General features: G+C 44.0%; 2 protein-coding genes across 2 annotated transcripts; one reads left to right on the top strand and one right to left on the bottom strand.

Moving 5' to 3' along the window:
- Positions 1-312: 312 nt before the first annotated feature.
- Positions 313-14604, top strand: Mvb12 (multivesicular body subunit 12-like Mvb12). The gene is made up of 10 exons (XM_077686094.1): positions 313-470; positions 766-883; positions 968-1066; positions 1167-1257; positions 1316-1445; positions 3573-3635; positions 9152-9282; positions 12045-12106; positions 12643-12693; positions 13914-14604. The coding sequence occupies exons 2-10, from the start codon at positions 785-787 to the stop codon at positions 13956-13958; spliced, it is 771 nt and encodes a 256-aa protein (XP_077542220.1). The 5' UTR covers positions 313-470; positions 766-784; the 3' UTR covers positions 13959-14604.
- A 3444-nt stretch (positions 14605-18048) lies between these two features.
- Positions 18049-24256, bottom strand: In (inturned planar cell polarity protein). The gene has a single exon (XM_077686090.1). It carries the CDS (start codon positions 23930-23932, stop codon positions 21245-21247), a length of 2688 nt encoding a protein of 895 aa, XP_077542216.1. The 5' UTR covers positions 23933-24256; the 3' UTR covers positions 18049-21244.
- Between the last annotated feature and the right edge of the window lie 62 nt (positions 24257-24318).

The raw sequence follows: 24318 nt of genomic DNA on the forward strand, positions 1-24318 counted from the left end.
TCGCCCTTTGTCCATCATTACCAGAGCTTTCTAGCTTGAAAAAAAAACCTGTTTTGCAGGCTTCTTTATTGCAACGGGCCTTGCAGCGGGCCTTGCTGAAAATACAAGTATGCTTTTATCAAGCGTGTAAAAACGAGAGTGGAAACGCTGAAGGACGGCTAAGGGCAGCCTTCCAAAACCCTACCGGCCTACCCTATCAAACTTATACCAATTATATTTCAATTTTAATTACGCCTAATTAATCTTTATTGTATTTGCAAACAACCTTAATGCTGAACAAAACAGCAGCGCTCTGACCTTGTGAGTGGAGTAAACTGCCAGCGCCCTCTTTGAAAGACCTGTGCTCCTGCTTTTTCTGGATGTTTTTGTGGTGGGCAGGCATTGATCAATGGGGAGCCGGGGCCAACTCTCTGAGATGTAAACATCTTGCGAGCTCTGTTTCCTGGCGCACTTCGCAGCACCACCAACACGTAAAAAGATTTTGTTGTTGTTTATAGTTCGAGCAGTGTGTACGTTGTTGAGCACTGCCAGATCTGCTTTGTGCCTGCGGTCTGCCGTCTTTTCGTGGCGGAGTTGGAATGTGTTGTCATACCAGTGCTCTCGGTAATGTGCATCTGCCGAAGGTCATAGTTGCTTCGTTTACGTAACAACCGGCCGGTCTGTGGGCGTTTCATCGTCCAAATTTTGTTACTAGTGTCTGCTGTCGACTAGACTAGTGGATATTACAGGCACTGTGTTGTAACCGTGCGATATTTTCGGTTTCAGCCGAATGTCGCCTTAGAAAATGATGCAGGACCTTCTGAAAGTGCTGCCTGATGATTTGCCCATAACCGACGTGTGCATCATTGAAGACCCGCAGAATTGCCCTGCCGGTTATCATGTGGTAATGAAACTTTCCGTACCTCTGTCCATGCGGTGTGTGTTTGGGCGAAAACCCAGCTTACGCCGAGGCAATTCTACGATGCAGGTGGACAAGACGTTCGACCAGGACACCGACGCGGACCTGTGGAAAGACCGCTTTTTTGGGCGGCGCATTACTCGATACATCTGCTATTCAAAGGCGCATGTAAGCTTCCACTTTGAGTCGTTAAAATCTCGAGCATGGTTTCGTGTTTCCGAAGGAAAGCACACCCTTCTCTTGTTTTTTTTTTTTTTTTGCTTCGCAGCATACAGAGTGTGTTCAGTCTTTACTGGTTGTCGCTGACAAGGAAGTGCCGCCTGAAGGCCATGTCGTGATGAACTCTACAAAAGACACAGGTGCGTCGTTGTTTTGCCAGCTTGCTTTTTCGTGATAAGGAAACGTTTTGTGCTGCAGATCAACGTGCCATGAAGAAGAAGCTTCTCTGCTTCAAGATGGTTGCAAGGGATATTGCTGGAGAAGCAGTTTCTGATATAATTGTTCTCAGCAAGTCTCGGAAACCTCCAGACGGCTTTGTGTTGGCTGGGTGAGCAATGATAACCTATTGTAGTATGTGTACCTGCTGCGTGCCCTGGGCGATGAGGTTGTTTAGATTTTTCTGGTCAGGTGTGAGCATTCCTTCAACTGACAGCTCAACGTGCCATGTCCCAGTTCACTTTTCGTGCACTAATTTTGTTGCAAGGGATTACCACATACCCATCATTATTCAGAATTATCAATGCATCATATATTAAGACGTATGCACCTGTTTTGTTCTGCAGTGAGGCAATAGGGTTCACAACAGCCTGAACAATGGGCAGTGCTAAGGTGCTGTTCTACATGATGTGTGCATCTTGAACAAAGTGTTCGAAGTTGTGTGTTTAGCAGAGTTTTACCAAAAAAATGTTTAATATTAGCATGGTTCAGTTTTGCATAAGTATGGCACTTTATTTTGCACTCGTACTCAGGAAAAAGATACAAGGCTAAAAAAGACGAAGTGAGACACAGAACGCCATATATGTATTTTCTTCGTTTGTTGCTTTGTCTTCGTCGGTTAGCGCTGTATCTTTTTCTTGAGCCATGAACCAACTTGCTCAGCAGCAAATATTGTTAAATCATATATATGGGGCACCTTTGTTATTGGATATTTTTGAAATTTCGGGGGTGCTATTTAAAAGTTGCTAGCCAGGAGAAAATGGAGTGTAAACATCTTCAAAAAAATTTGGGTTTCCTTTTCATAAAGGAGAGGGCATTATTTACCTACAATAATATATTTTAAGACTCGAAAAAGCCTCCACGGGAGTGTTTCATCTCCGATGATTGTCTTCAAATGCAGAGCATGCCTTGTCTTGGGTGGGAGCATGTTTCTTCACGGGCGTTTTCAGATAAGGATCCCGACGAAGAAATTGTGTTGTGTGTGAGTGTATGCTTGCTATGCTAGCCGGAGCTGCGATAGCTCATCGTTAAAGGCTAGCTAGTCTCATAGCCAGCAAGATTCCTCAAGAGTGGGTGAAGCAGGCGAGGAATGCTTCGTATCGCAACATCTAGAAAGCACGCTATGTACGAATTGTGACTAGTAGTCGGTACTGTCATTTTGCTACTGAGAGACACTTCAATTTGTATGAAGAACCCGCCGCGGTGGCTCAGTGGCTAAGGCGTTGCGCTGCTGAGCACGAGGTCGTGGGTTCGATTCCCGGCCGCGGCGGCCGCTTTTCTGATGGAGGCGAAAAGCAAAAACGCCCCTGTGTGCGAGATTTCGGCGCACGTTAAAGATTCTCAGGTGGTGAAAATTAATCCGGAGCTTTCACTACGGCGCGCCTCATCGCCTGCGTTGCGCCGGCGCGTTATACCCTACAATCAATCAATCGAAATCAATCCGGAGCCCTCCACTACGGCACGCCTCATCGCCTGTGTAGCATCAGCGCATCAAACCTCATAATCAATCAATCAATGAAATCAATTTGTATGAAGGGGTAACCACGTGGAGCGATTTTGGTGAGTGATGCAACGAGTGCAACTCAACGGGTGCAGTGACCTCGTAGGGTGGGTGACAGCAAGGAGGTAATGCTGATAATACATTGTTGCCAGTCTCTTCTGTCGCTGTCGCTTGTCAAGTCACTTGCTTCTGACTGTTGCCATAAAATTATCATTAAACTAAAGAATTACTAGATTGTTACATAAACATTGTTTTAAAACTGGACATCTTTTAACGACATTGAACCATGTAATTTGTTATATCTAATCCTAAGCTACAAGTTCGTGCTTTTTTTTTTTTTTTTTTGATAAAGTGATGGTCGAGTGTAATGCCTTAAAACCCTATTTTAGCATAATTCATACACATTTATAAGAGCAGCTGGTGGACTGTCCAATGTTGCAGAGAAGATTAATTGATTGTAGGGTTTAACGCATCGACGCAACGCAGGCGATGAGCGCACCCTAGTGGAGGGCTCCGGAATAATTTTGACCACCTTGGGGATCTTTAACGTGCGCCGAAATATCGTACACACTGGCGTTTTTGCTTTTCGCCTCCATCAGAAAAGCGGCTACCGCGTGGTGCAGAGAAGAGACCAGCTTTAATGGACAGGGGAGCAGGGCAGTATAAAAGGCTACAAATTGCTCCTGTTGAGTCTATTTTGTGACTTTTGCATTTCTGTCTCCCATAACTTGCTTCCAGGGAGGTGAACAGTTTACATATAGGCTACAAGCTGACTACTGTGGCACCTGTCAATGGGAGAAAGTAAGTTCCTCTTTTTGAATCGCATGTCACTTTCTTCATTTTTCAGTGAAAATGTTCTGTGAAAATTTCTGCTTTTGTCAATTACTGCAGTACCCTATTTTAACTTAAAGGGGAGAGTTGGGCGAGTTGGTTACTGACTAATGAACTCGTACTTCTAGCGAACTTTAACACTGGACTAGGAAGAAAAAGACGAAACACATGCTAGTGATCTTGGCTGACTGACTAACTAGGTAGATGGCTGGCTGAATAACTAGGTAGATGGGGATTGAATATAATGTGCACCAGTTAGCAGCTCACTTTGCTAGGAAACTTTGAATGTGGCAATGCACATTTTTCATTGGCACATTGAAAGTTCACTGTTAACATCAGCAAATTGTTTTTGTAATACTTGTGACACATTCTGCAATGTATTTCATCAATTTAGTTTTCCTGCTCCGCCGCTAAAGTTCAAGTGTGCCAAAGATCTTTTATAAAGTATTGCGTGTAATTTTGTATTTTTGCGCTCTAATGACCAATTTGTCCAACAGATTAGTGGAGGTGCATCTTATGGGCTTCTAGCAAATTTATAGAGCCCATTTAGTAGATCTTGTGGCAGGTGCACATCAAATCTGGGCCCCTGGACAATTGTTGCTACAGTGCTGGAGCTTCAAATGCAACCATGACATTTATGAAGTTAATATTCACTTCTGGCCCATATGGGTAATACAGTCAAACCCGACTATAGCGAACCCGGAAAGAGCGAATTATGCTATATATCGAACAAAATATAACGAAGTTCACATCTGATATATCGAACTCGGCGTGCCTACAATGGCCGCCAAAATGCATAGTCTCGGAGCGACGATTGAGATGTTGATTGGCCGCGACCACTGAGAAAAGGCCGCGACTGAGACGTTGCGCCTCGTATGGAGTGACATGACGCTTGACACTTTCCGTAACTGTTTCCGACGTGCGGGACTCGCGACGGAACCCGCCCAGTCAGTGAGTCTGGACCAAGACGGCAGCTCGCCAACGTTCCCGAAGCTGTGCCGGAAGGAGTGTCCTTCGAAGATTTCCTGAGTGTCGATGACGACGTTGCCGTCACTGTAAGCCCCTCGGACGCGGGCACCGTCAGCAGCACCGTCGTAATGCTGACGAAAAGCACCGAGGAGGCAGAGGATGTCACGAATGAAAGCCGTCCGACGCATAATGAAGTGCTTTCGGCAGTCGATGTCCTCCGCCAATTTTTCTTCGATAGTGAAGGACATGGACTCGAACTGCTGCAAGCAATGTCTCGTGTAAAGAAGGCTGTGCTAGTTTACGCTGCCAAAACGAAAGGGAAAACAAAAATAACCGCTTCTTTGGAAGTAGGCAGTTAAGGCAGAAAGTACCGTATTTTCCGGTGTATAAGTCGCGGTTTTTTTCTGAAATTTTCGTTGGTGCGTCTTATCCACCGGTGCGACTTATGTATGGAATAAATCTGATTCGCGGTGGCCGCGTGTGTCCAGCGCACGTTGAGACACAGCTCTATGGTGTAAATCAATCCCAAGTCCACCGGTACGGCATTACTCATAGCCCATATGTTGCTTCGGGACATTGCACCAAAGAATTTTCAGCTGTTTCTAGTCAAAAAGAATGATAATGGCCTGCGACAACCACGCTCCACTTTAGGCCATGTGCAGTAACTACAGTTCAGAATAAATTCAAAGTAACATCAAACTGGGTTGCAAAAACAAAATGCAGCTCATGAATTATTACAGACAGTTACTCTGAAGGAGGTAAACGTGCTGCTAATTTTTAAAATGACAGCTTGGAGATAAGTTTTGATTTTTGTGCTGCTTCCCGTCGCGTCACTTTCATCCGCCATGACACCTTTATTGCGCTGATTTACGACAGCACACAAGAGACGGGCAACGTTTGGAGAGGTGGCCAAATGGGTCTCCGACTCTTGGGACTCCATTTCTACAAAAACAGTTGTAGCCGGGTTGATAAAGGCCGGAGTAATCCCGTCCGCGAGTGGTAAAAATGTTGTCGAAGAAGACATCAGAGAGTCGGAGGAGGACTGATGCACCGTTGGAACCCCCACTGAAGATACTGAATGATTTGTTGGCGAGTCTGAGGAAAAAGATTTCGATGGTTTTGCCTAAACGCCGTCCGTAAGTACATGCCATCTGTGTGTATCCATAAACCATTTTTGAGAAGTTAGTTATGTCCAGACTTTGGATGTTATATGCCCATGTCTAGCCCTGCTTATAGGGGGATGCGTTACTAGGCGGCGGCCGCCACAACCATGTACTTTCGTCGCACTTTCTAACGATCTGATTCACTATGAGTTTACCTAATTAAAAGGTGCGTCTTATACAACGGTGCGACTTACATACGGTTTTTTTTTGGAAAAACTGTCCTTTTGAGGGGGGTGCGACTTATACAAAGGTGCGACTTATGGACTGGAAAATACGGTAGCTTTATTATTTGCAATAAATCGATTGTTTTGTGTATGGTAATGACATACTTTATTTTGTTCATTTCTACATGCGGGGATGGCGGGGGGATTCCTGCATATTGCGAACTCGTGACAATAAACTCGTTATTGGCGAGTTTGGCTATATCGAACTAGTATTGGATATATTGAACTAATCGTGGCGCATATTGCAGTTTGCTATAACCGGGTTTGGCTGTATGCACTTTCCACATCAAGCTGTCTGTAGAAGTTGGGTTGTGCAAACCGGTAGCCCTAGCAAATAAATGCCAGTGTGGCCAAGAGTTTCGTCATTGTTATCTAAAATCTGGAGTAAGGCTGCTGCCCTGTGGGTTTTCAAATGGTATGGCGTTTCTTTTTTTTTTTTTCTCTCTCTCTTTCTCCATATGTTGTCGGTTGAAGAGTCTAAACCCACACAGGTTTGCTTTGCCCCCCCCCCTCTGATGTTTGAGTAAACATCTAAAACAAAAAATCTGTGCACAAACCAGTCACATTTAATGCACGCTGTATCCACGATTCCCAGTTTTTTGTCGTATGCTTTCTTGGAGGCAGTGTGCAACTTAATAGAAATTGTATGTTTGCATGTGCTGTGCACATTTCACCCCTTCAGTGAAGTGCCTCTTTATGAGAGTACACCGCAAAAGGAGGGGCTGTTTTAACATCTTTTCCTCAGAGATAAAAAACGTGCACAAGTTAGGCCTTGTCTGAGCCCATTTAGCTCCTTCTGCTGCCAGTTTTCTCTGAAGCTAAAGGCGGCAGCCCTGATCTGAAGATGTAGATGTTGGTGGTACAATTCCAGCTCACTAGAGAATGAAGCTTGGTGTGCTTACACAGGATAAGAACTAATGCTTGAGTGAACAGCAGGGTGATGGTGTCATAAATTGAAGAACTTGTTTTACCATCACTGGTGTGAGTGAATTTTTTGAAACATTTGGTCTCTTGCCCTTACTTAGTGGATGTGTGTAGCCAAAAATGGCTGCAGCACCATTTGTGGGAATGTAAATCTGGTCCTTCCTTTTGGTGGTTTCCCTTTTTGGCGCTAGTGCGGCCTTTGAAAACTTGTCGTAGAGGGTTCTGAAGTGAGTGCACTTGAAATCCTGTTGAGTAAAAAATTATCTATAGCAGGCATTTCTAGTTCAAGCTGCCAGACTAACTTGAGGCCACTCACATTGTTCCATAGTCTCTTCTTCCAATTTCAGTGCTTGAATGTGCCAAAGCTACACTTGGGCAATGGGGCATGTTGGAGGGCTACAGGGCTACAGGTTATTTTAGACCACCCAGGTAAAATTTGACAATTTTGGCTGTCTCAACGGGCAGGCATTTTTGCTTTTTGCCTTTTGATAAAAACGGTCGCCATGGTTTAAATCAAACCTTCAACCGTGGGCTCAGCAGCACATTGCTGTAGCCGCTGAGCCACCATGGCAGGTTTTCTGTAGTCTTCTTATTACTAAGCCTTTTCTAGTAAAAGGTGGTGTTCATCTCGATGGTTCCCTAAAAAACAGTTATAGAAATGCACAAAAATTGCACAGTATGTTTACCTCTGGAGTTTCTTCAATTTTGTGTATCTACGAGGCAACCAACCTACCTATTCAAGTCAATATATATTAAGCATGCTGTACCATAGAGATCTAGTGATACAACATCCTGGAGTACCAAGGTTCAGCTGTATTTATAAAAAGGCAGTTGCTGCATTTAGTGGTGTATGCAGGCTTCCATTTTGGGGGTACACATGGTCCCCACCAAATGCAGAGAGGGAGAACTTTAAAGAAAAAGAAAATACAAGGGAACAAAAAAAAATTGAGAAATGTAAACAAGGAATCAATTTAACATTAATAGCAATACACCATAAGACTTTTCGATTGTTTGGTTCTTTTTTTTTTCTTTCAGGGTCATTGCAGAATGGCTAATTGTCACAGTTAGAACAGTCATTGAAGCCTTGTAAAGTTGGTCTTTAGCTGATGACGACTTTCGTGGAGTCCATGTCCTCTGGCTCATATGAAAGCCAGCATTTTATGTAGTGGGGTTACTGCTAGGAATTTATCAATAAAATGGCGGAAATAATTTTAATTTGGTACTAAACATTCTAAAATCTGAAGGTGGTGCCATGTAGTGTCGGTTTCAGTGCACGACTCAAAAGCCACACAAAGGAACAGGAAAGGCTGAATTTTGTTGTTGTTTTAGCTGGGGACAAGTTTTTAGATGCCTCTTTTCATCTCGCATATATTTAAAAGTATGCTACCACACTGCTCGCTGTCATGGTTGCCAGCATTCATTTTGGCAGCACACACAGGGGCTGGTAGATCTGAAAAAATTTCGCTTTCAGGCGTTCTAGGATGCTGTAAGGAGAACCGTTTCGGTTGAAGGTGTTTCAAGTGATGCCCTTTCTTTTGGGGTAGCATATGCTCCACAAAAATCTTTTGTCTGTCCATTTAATGATAGGCAGAGTTAGTGGACTCGTATACCCACCTCCCTCCAGCATATGTCAGTGGCTTCATTTGCCCAAGGGTGGTTTGCTTCCAATGAACTTGTGCACTAGAATATTGGCAGCAGGCAAGAAAAAGTGCTTTGGCGTTGCCGGCTGTTCTTGCATGCAATGACCCCCGCAGGGGCACCTTGTGTATTCAAGGTGACAGTAGTCCATGTTGAGCCATGTTAGGGAATTTTCAGTTTTTTTTGTGTGTGCGTGTTTTTTTAAATAGCCTTTGTTTAGCAGACAGATGAAATCTACTTGGCTGAAACCAATTTATTTCCATCTCACAGCCATTTGGCATGTCTTCTAAGCACAGAAAAACCTAAACTATTTAGATTGGATCGTTTTTTATACTTTACAAATGCAAGCACAAGTTAAGCAGAATACGATTTTTAGCTTTCCTTTTTTTTTATTACTATAGGCAACGAAAAATGTTGGAATTGAACAAGGTGGACTTTAAGTAATTGTACGTTAGCCATTTATTCAGTGCAAACAGATGCCCAACAACGGCCACACCTACATGGTCCAAAACTAGCTGTGCACCCCGAGGGAGTGAGGCTGCCACCTTACTCTTGTGTTTCACTGCAGGAACAGCTACCACCAGCCTCCACTGCCACCCTTGCCTTACCCTCTGCCCTCTCATGTGGACAACCACCTACAAAAGAAGTCACCTAGCGGGCGTGGGCTCTGTCAGCGTGGCAAGTCCTTGCAGAAATCTGGTGAGCGCATTCGTCAACTCAATGCCATCTTAGCCATCTTAGCAATGCCACCTTCACTTTGAACATGGGGGAAGCTCTTAACACATCTTGCCACGAGTTTAATGTTTCATTCGTGCTTTTTCAATGTTAGCGAACCAATGAATCAAAACTGGGGCGCAAGGTTATGCGTGTTGCCAAGAAACTGAGTTCTCACGTTGTGGGTAAAGACCCAGCAGATGGGACAAAAACCGCTTTGTTAGTAGCAAAGCGGGCAGTAAAAACAAGTCTCCTTAATCTACTATTACTTTTGCCTTTGTTTGTTTATTTGTTCATTTGTTGCAGCTAAAAAGAAAGCACCCTGTACACTGCTTCCACCCAGCAAGTGTTGCAGCATCAAGTCGTGAATTGCAGTGCAAGGAACTTTTCAATATTTTCAGCCCAGGTTAAACAATTGGCATGCTACTAACAGATCTTAAGCATTGCATGTTTTATGAACCACAACAAGGTGCTACAATTGAAGTCTACATAGGACCCCTGAAACTCGCAGAAACGAAGCAGAGAGTTAAAGCTTTCTTTAAATTAACATTCTAAAAAAACAATGAAGCGTATTATGAGGGGGGAAATATTACTAGAGTTCGGATTTTAGGCAAATGCCTATTCTGTTTCTTGTGCTCCTATCACGCCATTTTGATGTATGCGCATGAAGTAGAGGTTAGGGAGGGCTTTTATGGTGTTTTTATGGTGCCTATAAATGCCTATTTTGACCTTTGTGCCTAAGTGCCTACAAATGCCTATAAATGCCTGTTTTCAATGGCTATTTCCAATATCGGTGCCTTTATGAACATTATTTAGCCCCGAGTTTCACTTTTGGGTGGAGTTTGAGTTATTCACGTTACTGGGCAGCCTTGACTGTTCAGAACTTCATAGGGTTCAACCTAGTCCTCTAGTTCAACAAATTCCCGGAAAACAGCTGGCACCAGTAGAGTGAGACACTTATTCTCAGTGACAAGAGGCACTATTTTGAATTTAAAAAATCTGGAGATGGTGGTAGTTTGCTATTGTTTCCGAAATTTTCACAGTGATTCTTGGACAACATTCTGCATGCTTTCCAAACAGGTTTCTTCAAACATGAGCAGTTGCATCCTCGTTTCCAGAAGCACACTCAAATCACTCTATTTTGAACACAACGGTTAAGCATCGAACACGCCTTTGTTAGTAGATCACTTCCATATTGAAAAGCCAACGGCGAAACATCACTGTGCATTTTCTTGCGCCTTCAAATTCACACTGTCCATGGGCTTTGAAAAGCTCCTTTTCATGATAAACCTGTTCGGCTGCTAAATAGCTTTTGAAAAACTCTTCACGTGTGTGGAAGTGTATTTGGCAGTGTTGGGACATCTTTATTGTTCAATGCACATATCACTGTATATGAGGAAATTGCTGAAGTGGTAGTACCTAACAGTCCTGATGCAAGAGCGGAATAATTTCTTGATAAATTGTAGTTTTTGTGTCTATTTCTGTTGCGTCATAATTAAATTGCGTGAGGCAGACATCAGCTGGACTAGGGTACAACGGAAGTTGCCACTGCGCCTCATTACCGCAGCCGGCTGTTCCTTTGCATGCCTTACTGCGAATATTTTGAACGTGACACGAGTCGTTTCAGTGATTTTTCAGACTTAATCTGCTTATAAATTACTGATGCGACAACATACACACTGCGTGAGAAAAATCAGGCAGTCGCGCATTAAATGCAATCTCCTTTCAAAGCGTGTGCCCACACTGACATCCGGGGTCATTGCTTCAGCGGAGTGATACACTGCATGAGTTATTGCCGTCCTTAACTTGTGCCTGAGTATAGCTTTTTTTAAAATCAGTATTCCCAGCTCTCAAGTATTCTTTTCCATGCCTGTTTCACATATGCGACGCTCGAGCGACAGTGGCTATTGAACATGAATGTGAGCACTGCGCTTGTTGAATTAGGCCGGTGGATCGCCATTAAAATTAGCAGTTTTATGGGACAATGGAATGGATATGTTCGACTGTTGGCACCTTTGTGCCATCATAAACAATAACAATTTTGGTTTCCCTGTCACAGATAGAGGTCGTGCACGTCTTCGTCTGAAATTACTTGCATTTATATAAAACTTTGTAGTGCCTATATTTCCGACATTGGAAGCCTAAAACGTTGTTTTGTCTGCCTATTTTGGCTCCTAAAACGTGCTTTTTTAATGCCTGAAAATACGGCCTCTAATTGTTACCATCAAGAGGATGTTAAAATTTGTCTGAAAAAGATCAAATGTTTTCTGGGTAATTTTGGCCTAGCATGAAAAATTTGCTACGTTTTGTACAAACAACAAATGCGAATTTTCTGCCATAGTTTCATGCTGTTAAAAGCTTTTTTTGCCCTGCTAGTCAAACATTCAATATTAAGCTGTTGGCAACAGTGTAGGGAAAGTTGGCATTAAAAGTGCCTTCTATTTGTTTTTTGGCTGTAAAGAAAGCATTTTAAGTTAAGGTAGGCTGGTGTAACAGACTTTTGTATGTGCTAGCCTTTCAGTGCTCATTATTCACCTAAAGGGCACACACTGCAGATTTATGCAGTCCCATGTTGCTTCCACAGCGAAGAGCAAAATGGACAATTCAGTTGAAAACACCATATTCTCTCTTTTTTGTCTCTGCAAATTCCAAAATATTTGTGGGCCCAAATGACACAAACAATAGTAGAACCCATCAAAGAGCCCATTTCAAGAGTTCCATGTTTCTACTTTTTTCCCCCCAATCAGCCATAGATGATGTGCCGTTCGAAATCAATCCAAAGTACCGGGCCATGTTTAGACTCTCTGAGGTAAGAGTTATCCATTTCCCTTTCCTAGACAAATTCTGGGCTGTCCAAGTTCATGCGCATCCTTAGTCTGATGCCATTTCCACTCTTACAGCCTTATGTGATCTGCTGCATTAAACTTTGCTCTGTTTTTCACTGCTGTTGCACAGCTAAAAAAGAAGGGAGAATGTAAGAAAATTCGGGAGCAAACAATAGATTTAGACAGCACAGGATAAAATCTGTTTGAGGTCTGTTGGAGAGGCTTTTGTTCTGCAGTGAACATAACCAGTCTGCTTACTGCCAGTGTGTAAAAGCACAGCACAAAGATGAGGGACGCTGTGTGTCTTCTTTGTGTTTTGGTCCCTCGTCTTTGTGCATCTCTTTTTTTTTTTTTAAACATTGGCAATCATGTACCAACTCGCCAAAACCACCACTAGGCAGATGATGATCATGACAGTGGTAATGATGATGATGATTCAGGCTTTGCAATTTATTATATTTGAGTAATGTCCTGTGCTAATGTATTTTCACTTTGCTTTCTTTGTGTTCTGACTGTGTAGTTTACAATGCCAAATATTAGGATCAAGACATCTAATGAAATCTTTGAGGAGGTAAGTGACTTGAGGTGGCATGTTCTACGTTTTTAATAAGGCTACACAATAATAATTTGTGTAAACAGAAATGTTTAGCCCTGGAGAAATGCAAAAAAAAGGGAATCTTTTCCCTTGGCATATGGCAGTGTAAAAATCCTGCTTGGCTGTGCAGTTCTGGTTGTACACCTGCATTGAAAGGTGGCCCACACCCTCAGTGTTACCGGTTTCTCCATTTTGAACAACACTTGTGATGTATTCCTCAACCTATCCTAGTAAACAGTGCTGCTTTGATATTGTGTGCGTGACAGCAGCTAATTGAGTCAAGCTGGGGACAAATTGTGCATTCCCAGTTAAACCAATGGCGTTAGATCTTTATTTGGTGTAAAGTAATATCCTCGTAAACTCAGCAAGAAGGAAATGGGGCGTCAAGCTTGCTATAGCTTGAGGAATGAAGCACTGGGCGTAACCTTGGACAATAGGAAATGATAGTGGGACCTCCTCCTTTATTGTATGGCATGCACCTGTAACATTTTTCTGTAACTAAGGTAAGTGGGGGGTAGCTTTTGTGATGATTGCGGAAAAATTCGACTTCAATCTTGTGCGACATTTTAGTGCTGGCAATTAGTACGAGATCACCTTCTGCATTTTTTGCACGTTTCTGCAATTTCGAGTGGCTGTGCATTCAAATTTGACGATATAGAACGGCTTTTCGCCAAAGAACAATTTAACTACTCAAATGCATTTGGGACTAGCACATTTTTTTTTTACTTCGCATTGTCGATCAGTTTGCTCTCACACTATCAGTTTGCCCTCACACTATCAGTGGCCTGGCATCTTTGCTAGCTTAGTTGCTAAAGCGACTGGCCTACAGTTGTCTTGGGTTCAAACATTGGGCGAATACAGGTTTTCCTTAAACTGCAAAAAGTTTCTGGGAAAGGCGCACAGTGGTTGGGAGGGTTTCAACTTTCACAGCCAGTTTGGTTGCCAATATTATTGTTGGCATGCATTAGCGAGTCTTCCCATTGATCCTGGTATTGCAAAATGAGAGGAAGAAGAGAAGCACTTGACTTAGCACTTTACTAACCTATTTTGAGAAAAAAAAATGACTAAGTGGCTAGTGAAATGTGTGCAAAGTAGAAAGACATGATTCTGTGGAACATGTAATGACAATGTGTTATGCATGTGCCTGTATGCATGTGCCTGTTTATTTCATGGTGTGGACATTTTGGTCATTCCAGTACAACTACAACTTCCAAGTGGAACACCAAGCTCAACAGGCCTGATTTATAAGAGCTGCCAATCATCACCCGCCCGCACCCCCTCTTCCTAGCACCCCCATTTTATTTTAGATTCAACAGGACCCTCTCTGATTGTGTCGGAAAAATCATGGTGGCTTTAACATTATACATACTCGTACAACAAATGCAGCAGTGTAGTATCAGGACAGCAAATACTTGCATCAGCCATTGCATTATATTAGCATCTACATCAACTTTGACGCACTTTTTTTCGTGTGTGCATGTGTGTGTGTGTGTGTGTGTGTGCACGTGTGTGTGTGTGTTGAGGTTGTACTCTCAGCTTTTCAGGTCGTTTGCTTTTAGCTCAACGATTTTACTAATTAACGAAGCCTGTAGCAAGAAGAATATTTAGTCTCAAGTTTTTGTGGCAGTCGTATTGTTTCTCGGATGCTGCTTTTGTGCATCTGTTCCCTACACACGACAGGCCACTTCTGGTGCCATGTACTGACTTTGATTTGCAATCGCCCTTTTGCTCTTCCCTGCTGCGAAGCAAGATCTTGTACTTGCAGCTTTTATCCTGGGCTTAGTGCTGTGTTTCAGTGTGTCGCATTTTATTTGTGCGTTTGAAAACTTCACATAAAAAGGTCATATCCTGTGGCAGTCCTCTCATAATAAAGTTGTCAACAGCTCTGCCTTGTCTTCTGGTTTACGAGTGCTGTTGCGCATCCTGATGTTTCGTGCAGCATATTGTTTGGAATATTCGTGTGTTTTGCTTGAAAGAAACTCTAATTTCCCCAAAAAATATCCTTTCATTCAGAAATTGTTGCGTTGAGTCTTAGAAAAGAAAACGATGGGTAGTGTTCAAATAAGTCGTAACTTCACAGTTGAGGAAATAGTGATCTTATTGAGTTTAGCTGGTGTGCTAATTTTTATGCTAATTGAATCTCAAAAGTGAGGCTGAAATCACTTTGTTGATTTTTGCAGAAATTCAGTAGGACTTCTCGACTTCAGGCACTACTTTCAATACAGGGCACAGGCGTAACACATACGAATGATGCCCAATTTCGCGCATTGTGTGTGTTCCTGTCTGCCATGTATTGAAAGCAGCGCCTGAAGTCGAGATGTACAGGGGGGATTAAAAGAAATGCGAACAACAGAGCACACAGCCTCGGACGCATGCCGCACCGTCTGGCTGCAAAGTCAGTAAACTGCGCGCACGCGCACTCCTTAGATAGCGTTTGAGAGTGTGGCCTACATTTATGGGAAATGCTTGGTCAAGAAGCAAAACCAGTTGTTTATTTTGAGGCGCCTTTTCACGCTGTGTCGCCACTGAGCAGGATGATCATTGAAGGGCATCCTGCTAGCTGCAACCAGCCTGCTGCGCGTTTGGCTCCCCAATGTACTTAAAAAGAGCATAACACAATGCCTTAAAATAAATGACTGGTCACTTCTTTATCAAACATTCCCCCAACAGTAGACCACACTCTCAAACGCTCGGAAAGAACTACGCATGCGCGCAATTTACCGACAGGGCAGCCAGACGGTGCGGCATGCATCGGAGGCTGTGTGCTTCGTTGTTCGCATTTCTTTTAATCCCCCCTGTACAACCAACTATCCCCAATCCTGGCCTTGCTGGCAATAGGCTGTGTTTGATTTATGCATTGTGATCGACCAATATTGTGACTGGAGTCTCATGGTTGCATTGGTCCTGCCACCAACATGGAAAGATTTGCGATAGGATGATCTGTCGTGCGTGGCGTTCATCGCAAAGTAAACATGGTTTGTATTAAAGGGGCCCAACTGCTCCTCGCCACAGCAGTTCGCGTTTGTTGCCACACAGGCACACAAAGAAAGACCGGACTTTGGAGAATGCCAGGAAAAAAAGAGAACTTTTTTGAGTGGGTTCTGGAGTTTTCTGATGTGCAGCAATTAAAGGCTTGTGTATTTCAGTATTCCGTGGCCACCTAATCTAAGAAACAGACGTGTATTTGCTGTGTTCTTAAAGAGCTTTTTTAAGATGTTGAAACAAACAAAAAAAAAAAACAAGTTATGAACTGACACTGTATCGGCCCTGCTCACAATTGGGAAGTTTGCAAGGGTGAAGTTACAATTTGGCCAATCATTTTTTTTTTTAATGTAATGATGAGCCTTTCCATGGCCACTTATTACAGGTGTTAATTACCAAGACTGCAGCAGGAGCTAATAGTACAAACTATATTACACAGCAATTGTACACGTCAGTGCAGTGTTACTGAATCTATTGAAATTTGTTATAGGTATTGAAATTAATTCACAACCACTTTTACGCAGCGACATGTTGCGGCAAACGTAACTCTCAGCAATCGTACATGCCAGTGCAGTGCAGCTGAACATGACTGACATTAAATTGCAGCGCATTGTGTCTCACTGAAGCCTCTGGACCTCTGAAAGAAAAAAAAAAAATTCTTGCGCCCCCATGACGAACTCTCCTGAGTGACGAACTGCCAAATGACAAGCAATCTTACTTGATCAAATGACCTGTCGCAAACCTGCCTGTGATGAAACACCATGTCACAAATGGGCCTACACCCATTTCTCACCATGCAAAGGAAAGGTCACAAGACCCCTTCTGTATCTCTGCAACACCAGGCTGTTTTTGCGAGGGACCATGGAGTTATCACCACATGTATGTGACCTATGTCGTAAAACCTTTGGCATGACTGGGGTTTACGACGACCTATATGGCCGCAGTAGCCTTGTGAAGAGAACACGTCTACTTGTGCGTGTGTATTGTAGTACAGCTGTGTGGTTCATTTCACAAATTTCGGGAGGGGGCCCACTTTTAGAAAAGACATCTGGGCCAATCCATACAGTTCCATCGGCTTGCACAGGTATGGTCATGTCACATATTTTGAAATATATAATTATTCAGACCGTTTTGGAACTGGGCCATCATGTTTGCATTGTTCTCACTATGAGAAATCGTTTGATTCCGAACTTGTGGGCCGTGTGACCCTCTTGCGACTTTGGCAGGAGCAGGCTAATTTTTAGTGTGCACCACATAGCAGTGTGCAGTAACTGCACCATCGCTCGTGCCTTATACATATTTGCTAGCCAGTGTTACCCCTTTCAGACAAGTGAGGCCACTCAAGGCGAGGAGAGCATTTTCAGAATCTGCGCACTTCCCCAGCCCTCAAGGTATCTTCATCATTTATCTTTCCCTTTAAGGGGCCCTTTTGGGGTATAAAGTTTTGGTCGTAACAGAAAAAAATAAAGCACAACTTTGGTGGGGCTTCAACCATTGCAAAGTTTTATTCACTTTGCTTAGCTGTTGCAAGCTAGAAAATAATAGCAGCATTACCTTTCAAGAGAAAATGGTAGCTGTGACCAGCTACCGTAGTTCTAGCCGGTAATTTAGCCATAAACCAGCCTCTTAGATATTTTCCTTCATTCAAGCCTGGCACGTGCCTTCAATGCCAGTTTTTATATTCAGAGCCCCTTTTTATAACAAATAGTATTTGATCCAATCTTCGATATTTGCATGCCCTTACCTGTCACATGCTTGGGAGCCTGGATAGCCATTTGGCTGCTCCATCCCAGGCGAAAAAAACAATGGGAGGACCTGCCGAAAACGCAATTGGTTCAATTGGAACCATTTGGAAATGCAAATGGTTCCATTTGGCCCACTTGTTTTTGGCACGTCCAATTGGCCTCCAATTGTTTTTTTTGCCTGGGGTCCCCCAATTGTTTGCCTGCTTTGATCTCACCTTCTTGCTCTTTTGGTCCCTTGAACTAATACTTTAGATACTGTGGAAAGCAGACACTGAGATTGGTGCAATTTCACTACGGATATGCGTGAAAATATGCTCAGGCATACAGTTTTGCACCGAACAATTGCAAAATTAATACAAATAGGGGCAAGCATTTTTTGGTTTCCAACCTCATTTTTCGTTTGTTTGTAGCAAGTGGAACAGATCATTCGGTCCAAGCTGCTAAAGTACCTAAATACGAACCCCAGTATGTGTGATAATGAGGACTGTGAAGGTTTTAACTAAGGGACCTGTCAAATCTAATACCCCTGTACAGCTGCCACAGTGCAAAAATAATACGATAGTTGCACCATCAGAGCAGCTGTGCCTCTTATTCAGAACCACAGTGAATCCCCAAGCAGCTTCCAAGTGTTTGTACAAAGTGAAGTAGTTTATTATTGCCAAAATAGCGCATGGTGATACCATTTCCTTTCTATGCAAGAAACCACTCGAGTATACAACAAATGTACGCACCCTTAAGAAAGCTTGCTTAGGACATACATATAAAAGTACATAGGACAGTGCCCTATAGCAACACCTTACACGCGGTGATAACATGATGGAAAAAATATTTTGGCTCAAAGAAGGCAAAAATAATAAAATGCATTCTGGAAGGTTAAACAAGAAATCTAGGCACACGCAGAAAATAAAATGCAGAGTTCACATGGTAGCGCCATATTCTGCTGTTTAAGGCAAGGTTAAACAAATCTGGGGACGCACTTTCAAGTTGTGAGTGCGAAACCATTAATGTTTAAATGAACGCTGCCAAGTGCTCCTTTGAGTTTTGCTCTGGGCTATGTTTTCTTCAAGTTTTGCAATTAAATTGGTGCGGGTTACTTCTTGGAGTTTTTACGTTAGCATGTTGGCTGTAGACCAGAGTCATGTTGACGATACCGCTGAGAATTTTACTGCTGTGCTGAGCGGCCTGGCTCGCTTATGATTGGTGCACCGCTGGATGAGGACAGTGCAGAAGTTGCTTGGTGACGAGTCGCTTCTGCCACTGCCACCTTCTCTCTCTTTCTACGTGGCTTTGTGCACGCCCAGGCTTGCCTGGCAGCGCAGCCCTAGTGCCTTCATTACTGCGAAGCATGCGCTGTAGGACACTTTCCACTCACAAGCATTTAGGAGCTGTGTCCCTCCACAGACACCGCTGACGGCGGTTTTTTCCACTCAATAGGCCATTCAATGCTTTTGAACTAAAAAATAAACCAAGTTTTGCTCAAAGGCACCAGGCATGATTCTGTTCATAAAATGGTTCAACCTGTGCAACCTTGGATCTCATCAAACATGCAAAGAGTAGCCAATACTTTGCATAATGAAACTATTCGCGACACAAAGTGGGAAAACATACAACAGGACCTTTCACTAAACATCAAGGCGGCTTACAGTGAAATACTACTTGTGCTTTGTTTGTTGATACGGTTAGGCGTTCAATGCTCAATCTCGCTGTGGCTTCTGTAGTCCAATAATATGCCTAGATAATGTTTTTTCATACGAGTTATTTTTTGTTGCAATCGTCTGCATAGCTTATCAATGAAGTTGTACATTCACTATATCATAAATTACTGACATTCAATCTATATGACTCACATGAAAGTGTCTCTTTGCAGAGTTTTGATTTACAAATATAATAATTAGGCATGAATAAACCCAGCAAGTAGTATAGCACCCTTGCTATGTGGAGACCAGCAGGGTACTAGCTTCCCACACAAATGCTATGCCCGTATGCAATGCCACAGCCACCACACACCCTTACGCTGGGATAGCCAGAGCAATTAGAACCATGTCCCCATCGCACAGCTGCATAATGAGCATCCAAATACTGAAAAACTGCAAAAATACAGGAAAGTGTCCAACAGAAAATATACCAACTACAAGCAGATGCACCCACCTACATTGGCAAAGAAAGACACCTTATCACTCAGATATAGATGCCACAGAACGTGCTTACACTGGTTTGGTTAGTTTGCCATACAGGCAACTCATCATCATGGCTACATTGCTAACATGTCATTATAATAAGGCTACATGTGGCATTCAAGTACCAATATACTTGATTGATATGGAAGGAAGAGCCAAGTGCACCCTTTGTTTGGTACTAATTCAATGTGCTTTATGAGAACTTCATGGCAAACCATTACAAAGTTAATGCAACTAGCTATAAAAATTTTGTTTTTGATCTTCATTGTTTATTTTTTAAGCCATGAAAGATTTTTAAAAATAACTTCTTTAAGTCGCTACGGATGTGCGCAAAAATTTCTGAAAATGAGGATGGTTTGTGGAGTATAAGACACGTCCTATTTAATAGGACGTGTCTATTTAAAACATGTCCTATTTAACCAAGGCAGCCCCCACAGTAGCAAAGGTAGAATAGCTATACTTATCAGAGCCGCTGTATAGCTTATTGCGTACCAAACAACCTGAAGTTGTCCTCTCAAACTCTAACAAGCGTGCCAAAACACACATGGCTAGCACACAAGTGCCTGTTGCAGTATGCCAGATACACATCTCTGGCATGCAATGTGAACAAGTGTGTGGAATCTCCCAGTGAACCTATGATTTCACTTTTCCTGCCACTTCGTCAGAGACAGCTTGCGCTCAGGTCACTGTAACCAGCAAGTTTGGATTCCACAAGGGCACATCTGCCTGCCTTGTTCATCTACAAAATCGTACAGCAAAGCGTGCAATGCATCCAGTGGCGCTGTTTTGGTGCTCAACCCTTCCCAAACTCCCTAAATTAGTTTAGTTTATTATTCAAGCATTTTAAGTTAGTCATCATGTAGTCGAAACACCTTGAAAGAAAAATTATAATAATAGTCTGAGTGCAGCCTTTTGGACTACCATGACATAACATGCAAGCTGCCTTCATTAACCGGCACCCCGGGAAATATTCGTAAAATAAATGCCAGCAGCAAGAAAAAACACACATATGGAGGGTGATGTTATCAAATGACTTCATGGTTATAAATAGAGGAACATCCTACACTTGACGTCTAAATGGCTGCTCAATGGAGGCAGGATCTTCAGGCACTCACAGGTTGCTATAATAATAGAGGCGTAGCTGAGCAGAGAACTGGTCCCGATACTATAGATGGTTGCTGACTTGTGCCATTACATGTACGCAGAGGGGGCGAAACCAGTTGTGTGCATGCACTGGTGCACCGACTGTGTACCAGACATAGTACTGGGACCGTTTCTCCGCTCTGCTACAACTGTCTAATTGTAGAGGTGTAGCACGACGGAACAGCAGTACTGGTACAGCGCCCAGCACAAAGCCGGCCCCACTAGGTGCTCGTGCAGTTAGCCTATCCAACCACATTTGAACCCGTACATCGATGTGCAGCACCATCAAACTGATGTCACGCCTGAACTGCAATCCGCTCCGTAACACAGCTTGCCAAGGTACTAACGGGACTACGCTTACTGCCGACATGTAAAGGTAACTAAATCACTCGGTGAAAGCTCACCACTTCCAAGCTGGACATTGGTGTTAAAGAGAAGAACCTGCAATGCCTTCTACCATTATTACAGAACAGCCCACGTTCACACCTGCAGACCGAATGACAACCTGAAAGCCATCTCGAGCGCAGTTGCTGAAACGTGCTCATGCATGCAGACGTAAACTTCCCTCGGCTGGTGCCTGTCAGCAAAGAGGCGACCCACAACCCAGTACGAGATGGGAGCCTTGGCCCTGCCCTTGCTACTGCTAGAGCAGGTGAAAAGTACGCCATGCTCTTTCACACACGAAAGGTTTCTGTCGGAGAGAAACTTGCTCTCACAATCATGTTCATCTTCCCTGGCATTTCGCGCTTCTTTAGCTGTGGTACGAAAGATTTTTCTTATCGCCATACAACAACGGTAAAAGTTGTCAATAACCTCGACACCTAAGCTGCTTTTAAGCGCAGATTCCACTGGCGCTACAAACACCCCATCGGCCATTTCAATACTGAGATAGTGGAAGACAAGGTTTTCATCAGCACAAGTTGGCGTCTGCGGAGACTGTGTCTGGTTTTGGCCTTGACTGCTGCCATCTTCGAGGCTGCGACGAAGGCTGCTGAGGTCGTAACTGCTGGTGTAGGATTTCTGCATCTTTTGGTCCCGGCTTTGGTAAACATCACTGCCACTAGTGCGGGAGTCGCAATCAGAACTGGTGGATATGGAGCAATGTCTGGCACGTAGCCCGTTGGAATCGCTGCAGCTGCTGTAGCTTCTGCCCATCTGTAGCTCGTGCTCGGCACAATCGAAATGGCTACTGGTGCACTGAAGAAGGTGGCACTGCTCCATGTCGCTGTTCTTTCTGGCTCGTCTCGGAGACAGTGACATGGGCCCTGGAAGCGATAGGCTTGAGTGGCTGTCTTTCATGGGGCCTTGAAGCCAACTCCTGGAGCTCGCTGAACTGTTCGTTGAGCCAGGCACAGAGGTGCGGTTCAGAAGGCAGCCTTCAGCCACACTGAGCACCCCGAGAGAGTCGAGCTGGAGCAATGCATTCTGAGTGTGGTCGATGTAAAATGCGTCTGGCGCGGGGTTTTCTTCATCAACAAAAGCACACCCACCCACTTCCAAAACCAACAGCAAGAGGCTATGTTTCAGCCCTACAATAAGCAAGAAGTGTCGAACAGGTGCCTGCTCATTCTGAAGGAAGATCTCTTTCCACACGACCACTTGACCAACAGATTCTTCCTTTGTGAGTGTCAGTAGTTGATAGTGGCGGCAGTAAAGATAAACACTTTCAAAGCAATCCTTGGGCATGTGGTTTCCAAGAAGGCAACCTTTGTAGAAGGCACATGAACCGAGAACAGTGAATCGCCTGGGCGACTGGTAAAACGCCTCAGACATGTCTGCCGACTCCAGCTCACTGAGCACTGAATCAACATGTCCTTGGGCTTCCACAGGAAGATGCAACCACTGGGCATTTGGCAAAGAGCGCAAGAAGCTTAGTCTACTGCACTCTACTCCCAAGTCTAAAAGCATTTCTCGAAAGAAGTGAAGCAAGAACAGGTCTACACAGGCGTGCGACTCTACACGCTCAAAGGCCTGCGACAAAGACCTGTACTCCAATTTGAGCAGCTTGACGATTTCCATGAGAAATCCGTAAACTTCCTCTGCAGTGGCACGTGCAGCTGGAAGGCAGAGGACAGCCATTCCATTCTCTTCATGAAAGTAGGCCAAGTGGACTAGGTGACCCTCCACAGTAAGGCTGCCAGTCTGTGGCTTGGTTGTTGTGACATCACAAAGTACACTGCTCAGAGTTATGAACATGCCCCGAAGGTTTGACAGCGCATGGTCATAGTCGGGAAATCGATAAAAGTGTTCGCTTCGACGCACTGGTTCGCTCTGCTGGTGCACATCACCACAGAACCCTTGGTATATAAAAGCATGCGGCGTTTGACGAAGCCTCTGTTCAACTTGCTGCACCATTGCTGTGTCTCCAGACAGCTGTTTTATAAGTGAACTTTGGAGGTCCACATCCTGAGCACACGTGTACTTCTCGCAGTTGATGAGTGTGTGCTCTTCGAGACGAACGAACTGAAGTTTAACTTTTTGCGGTTTTGAGATGCCTCGCAGAATGCTGTCGAGGTTCTTCTCGTTGACGCTAGAACCATCGACACTCCTCAGAACGTCGCCAATTTTCACAGCGCCCGTCTTGATAGCTTCCCCCTCAGGCAGAAGGCCCTGTACCATGACGGGTGAGCTGTCCTTCAGGGCTTCGGCGGTAGCAAGCCTCGATGGCAGGCAGCCAGGTATGATGCCGAAGAGCGCCTCACAAGCTGTCGCCCGGCGCCCGTAGTTGTGGCGTGCTGGGTCGACATCAATGAACACCTCGATGCACTCCGCTTTGTTGAAAGATTGCAGCGACGGCTCCTTCAGGGCCGTATTTTGCGAAACATCGGCCTGACCATTACCATGTTTTACTTTTTTGAGGCCTACTAGGCATTTTATCTTATTTTTGGCCTCGAAACGGAAGCCTTTGTTTGAGCGTAGAGGTTGAGAGTCGTCCGCAGAACTCCTGTCTGACGCAGCGGCAGACCTTGTCCCAAAAGATGACTTGTACCTTGGTTCAATGTAGAACAGTTCACCTTTCGGCCCAATATTTTCAGCCCATTCTGGTTCGTATGACTTATCGCTACATCCATCTGGAGTTGCACTGCTAGTGTCACAGTCACAAATTTCTTCGGAGAAAGCGCGGTTGACGTGAGAATTTTCTAAAACCCGCAGAGGTAATGAAGTCATTTCACCACAGTCCAACAAACGTATGACAGCTAAGAAAGCAGGCTTCTACTGCATCTCCAGTTCACTCTGCACATCCCAAACTGGCCTGCAATTCTGAAAACTGCTCATCGCTTGCTTCACGTCAAACCACAGACCGCCAACTTTGCGTGTAAACAATGCTTGGTGTCACAATCGTTGCATCGTTGTCGGACTTTTTTGACATACAGGGCGTCCTCGATTATTAGTCTCGGGCGGTCCGCGGACTGCCTTGGATGTGATCCGCCACTTAATTTTTCCACATAATTTCATGAGTTGTTTGCTCTGAAGGCAGTCCTCGGACTGCCCGAGGATTATCCGAGACTGATAAACAAAAAATGCTGCACTATTAAAAAATTAGTTTCGTATAT

This window comes from Haemaphysalis longicornis, unplaced genomic scaffold (assembly GCF_048455015.1).
Source record: "Haemaphysalis longicornis isolate Haplotype H1 unplaced genomic scaffold, Haemaphysalis longicornis Haplotype H1 scaffold_1, whole genome shotgun sequence".
NCBI classification, from domain to species: Eukaryota; Metazoa; Arthropoda; class Arachnida; order Ixodida; family Ixodidae; genus Haemaphysalis; species Haemaphysalis longicornis.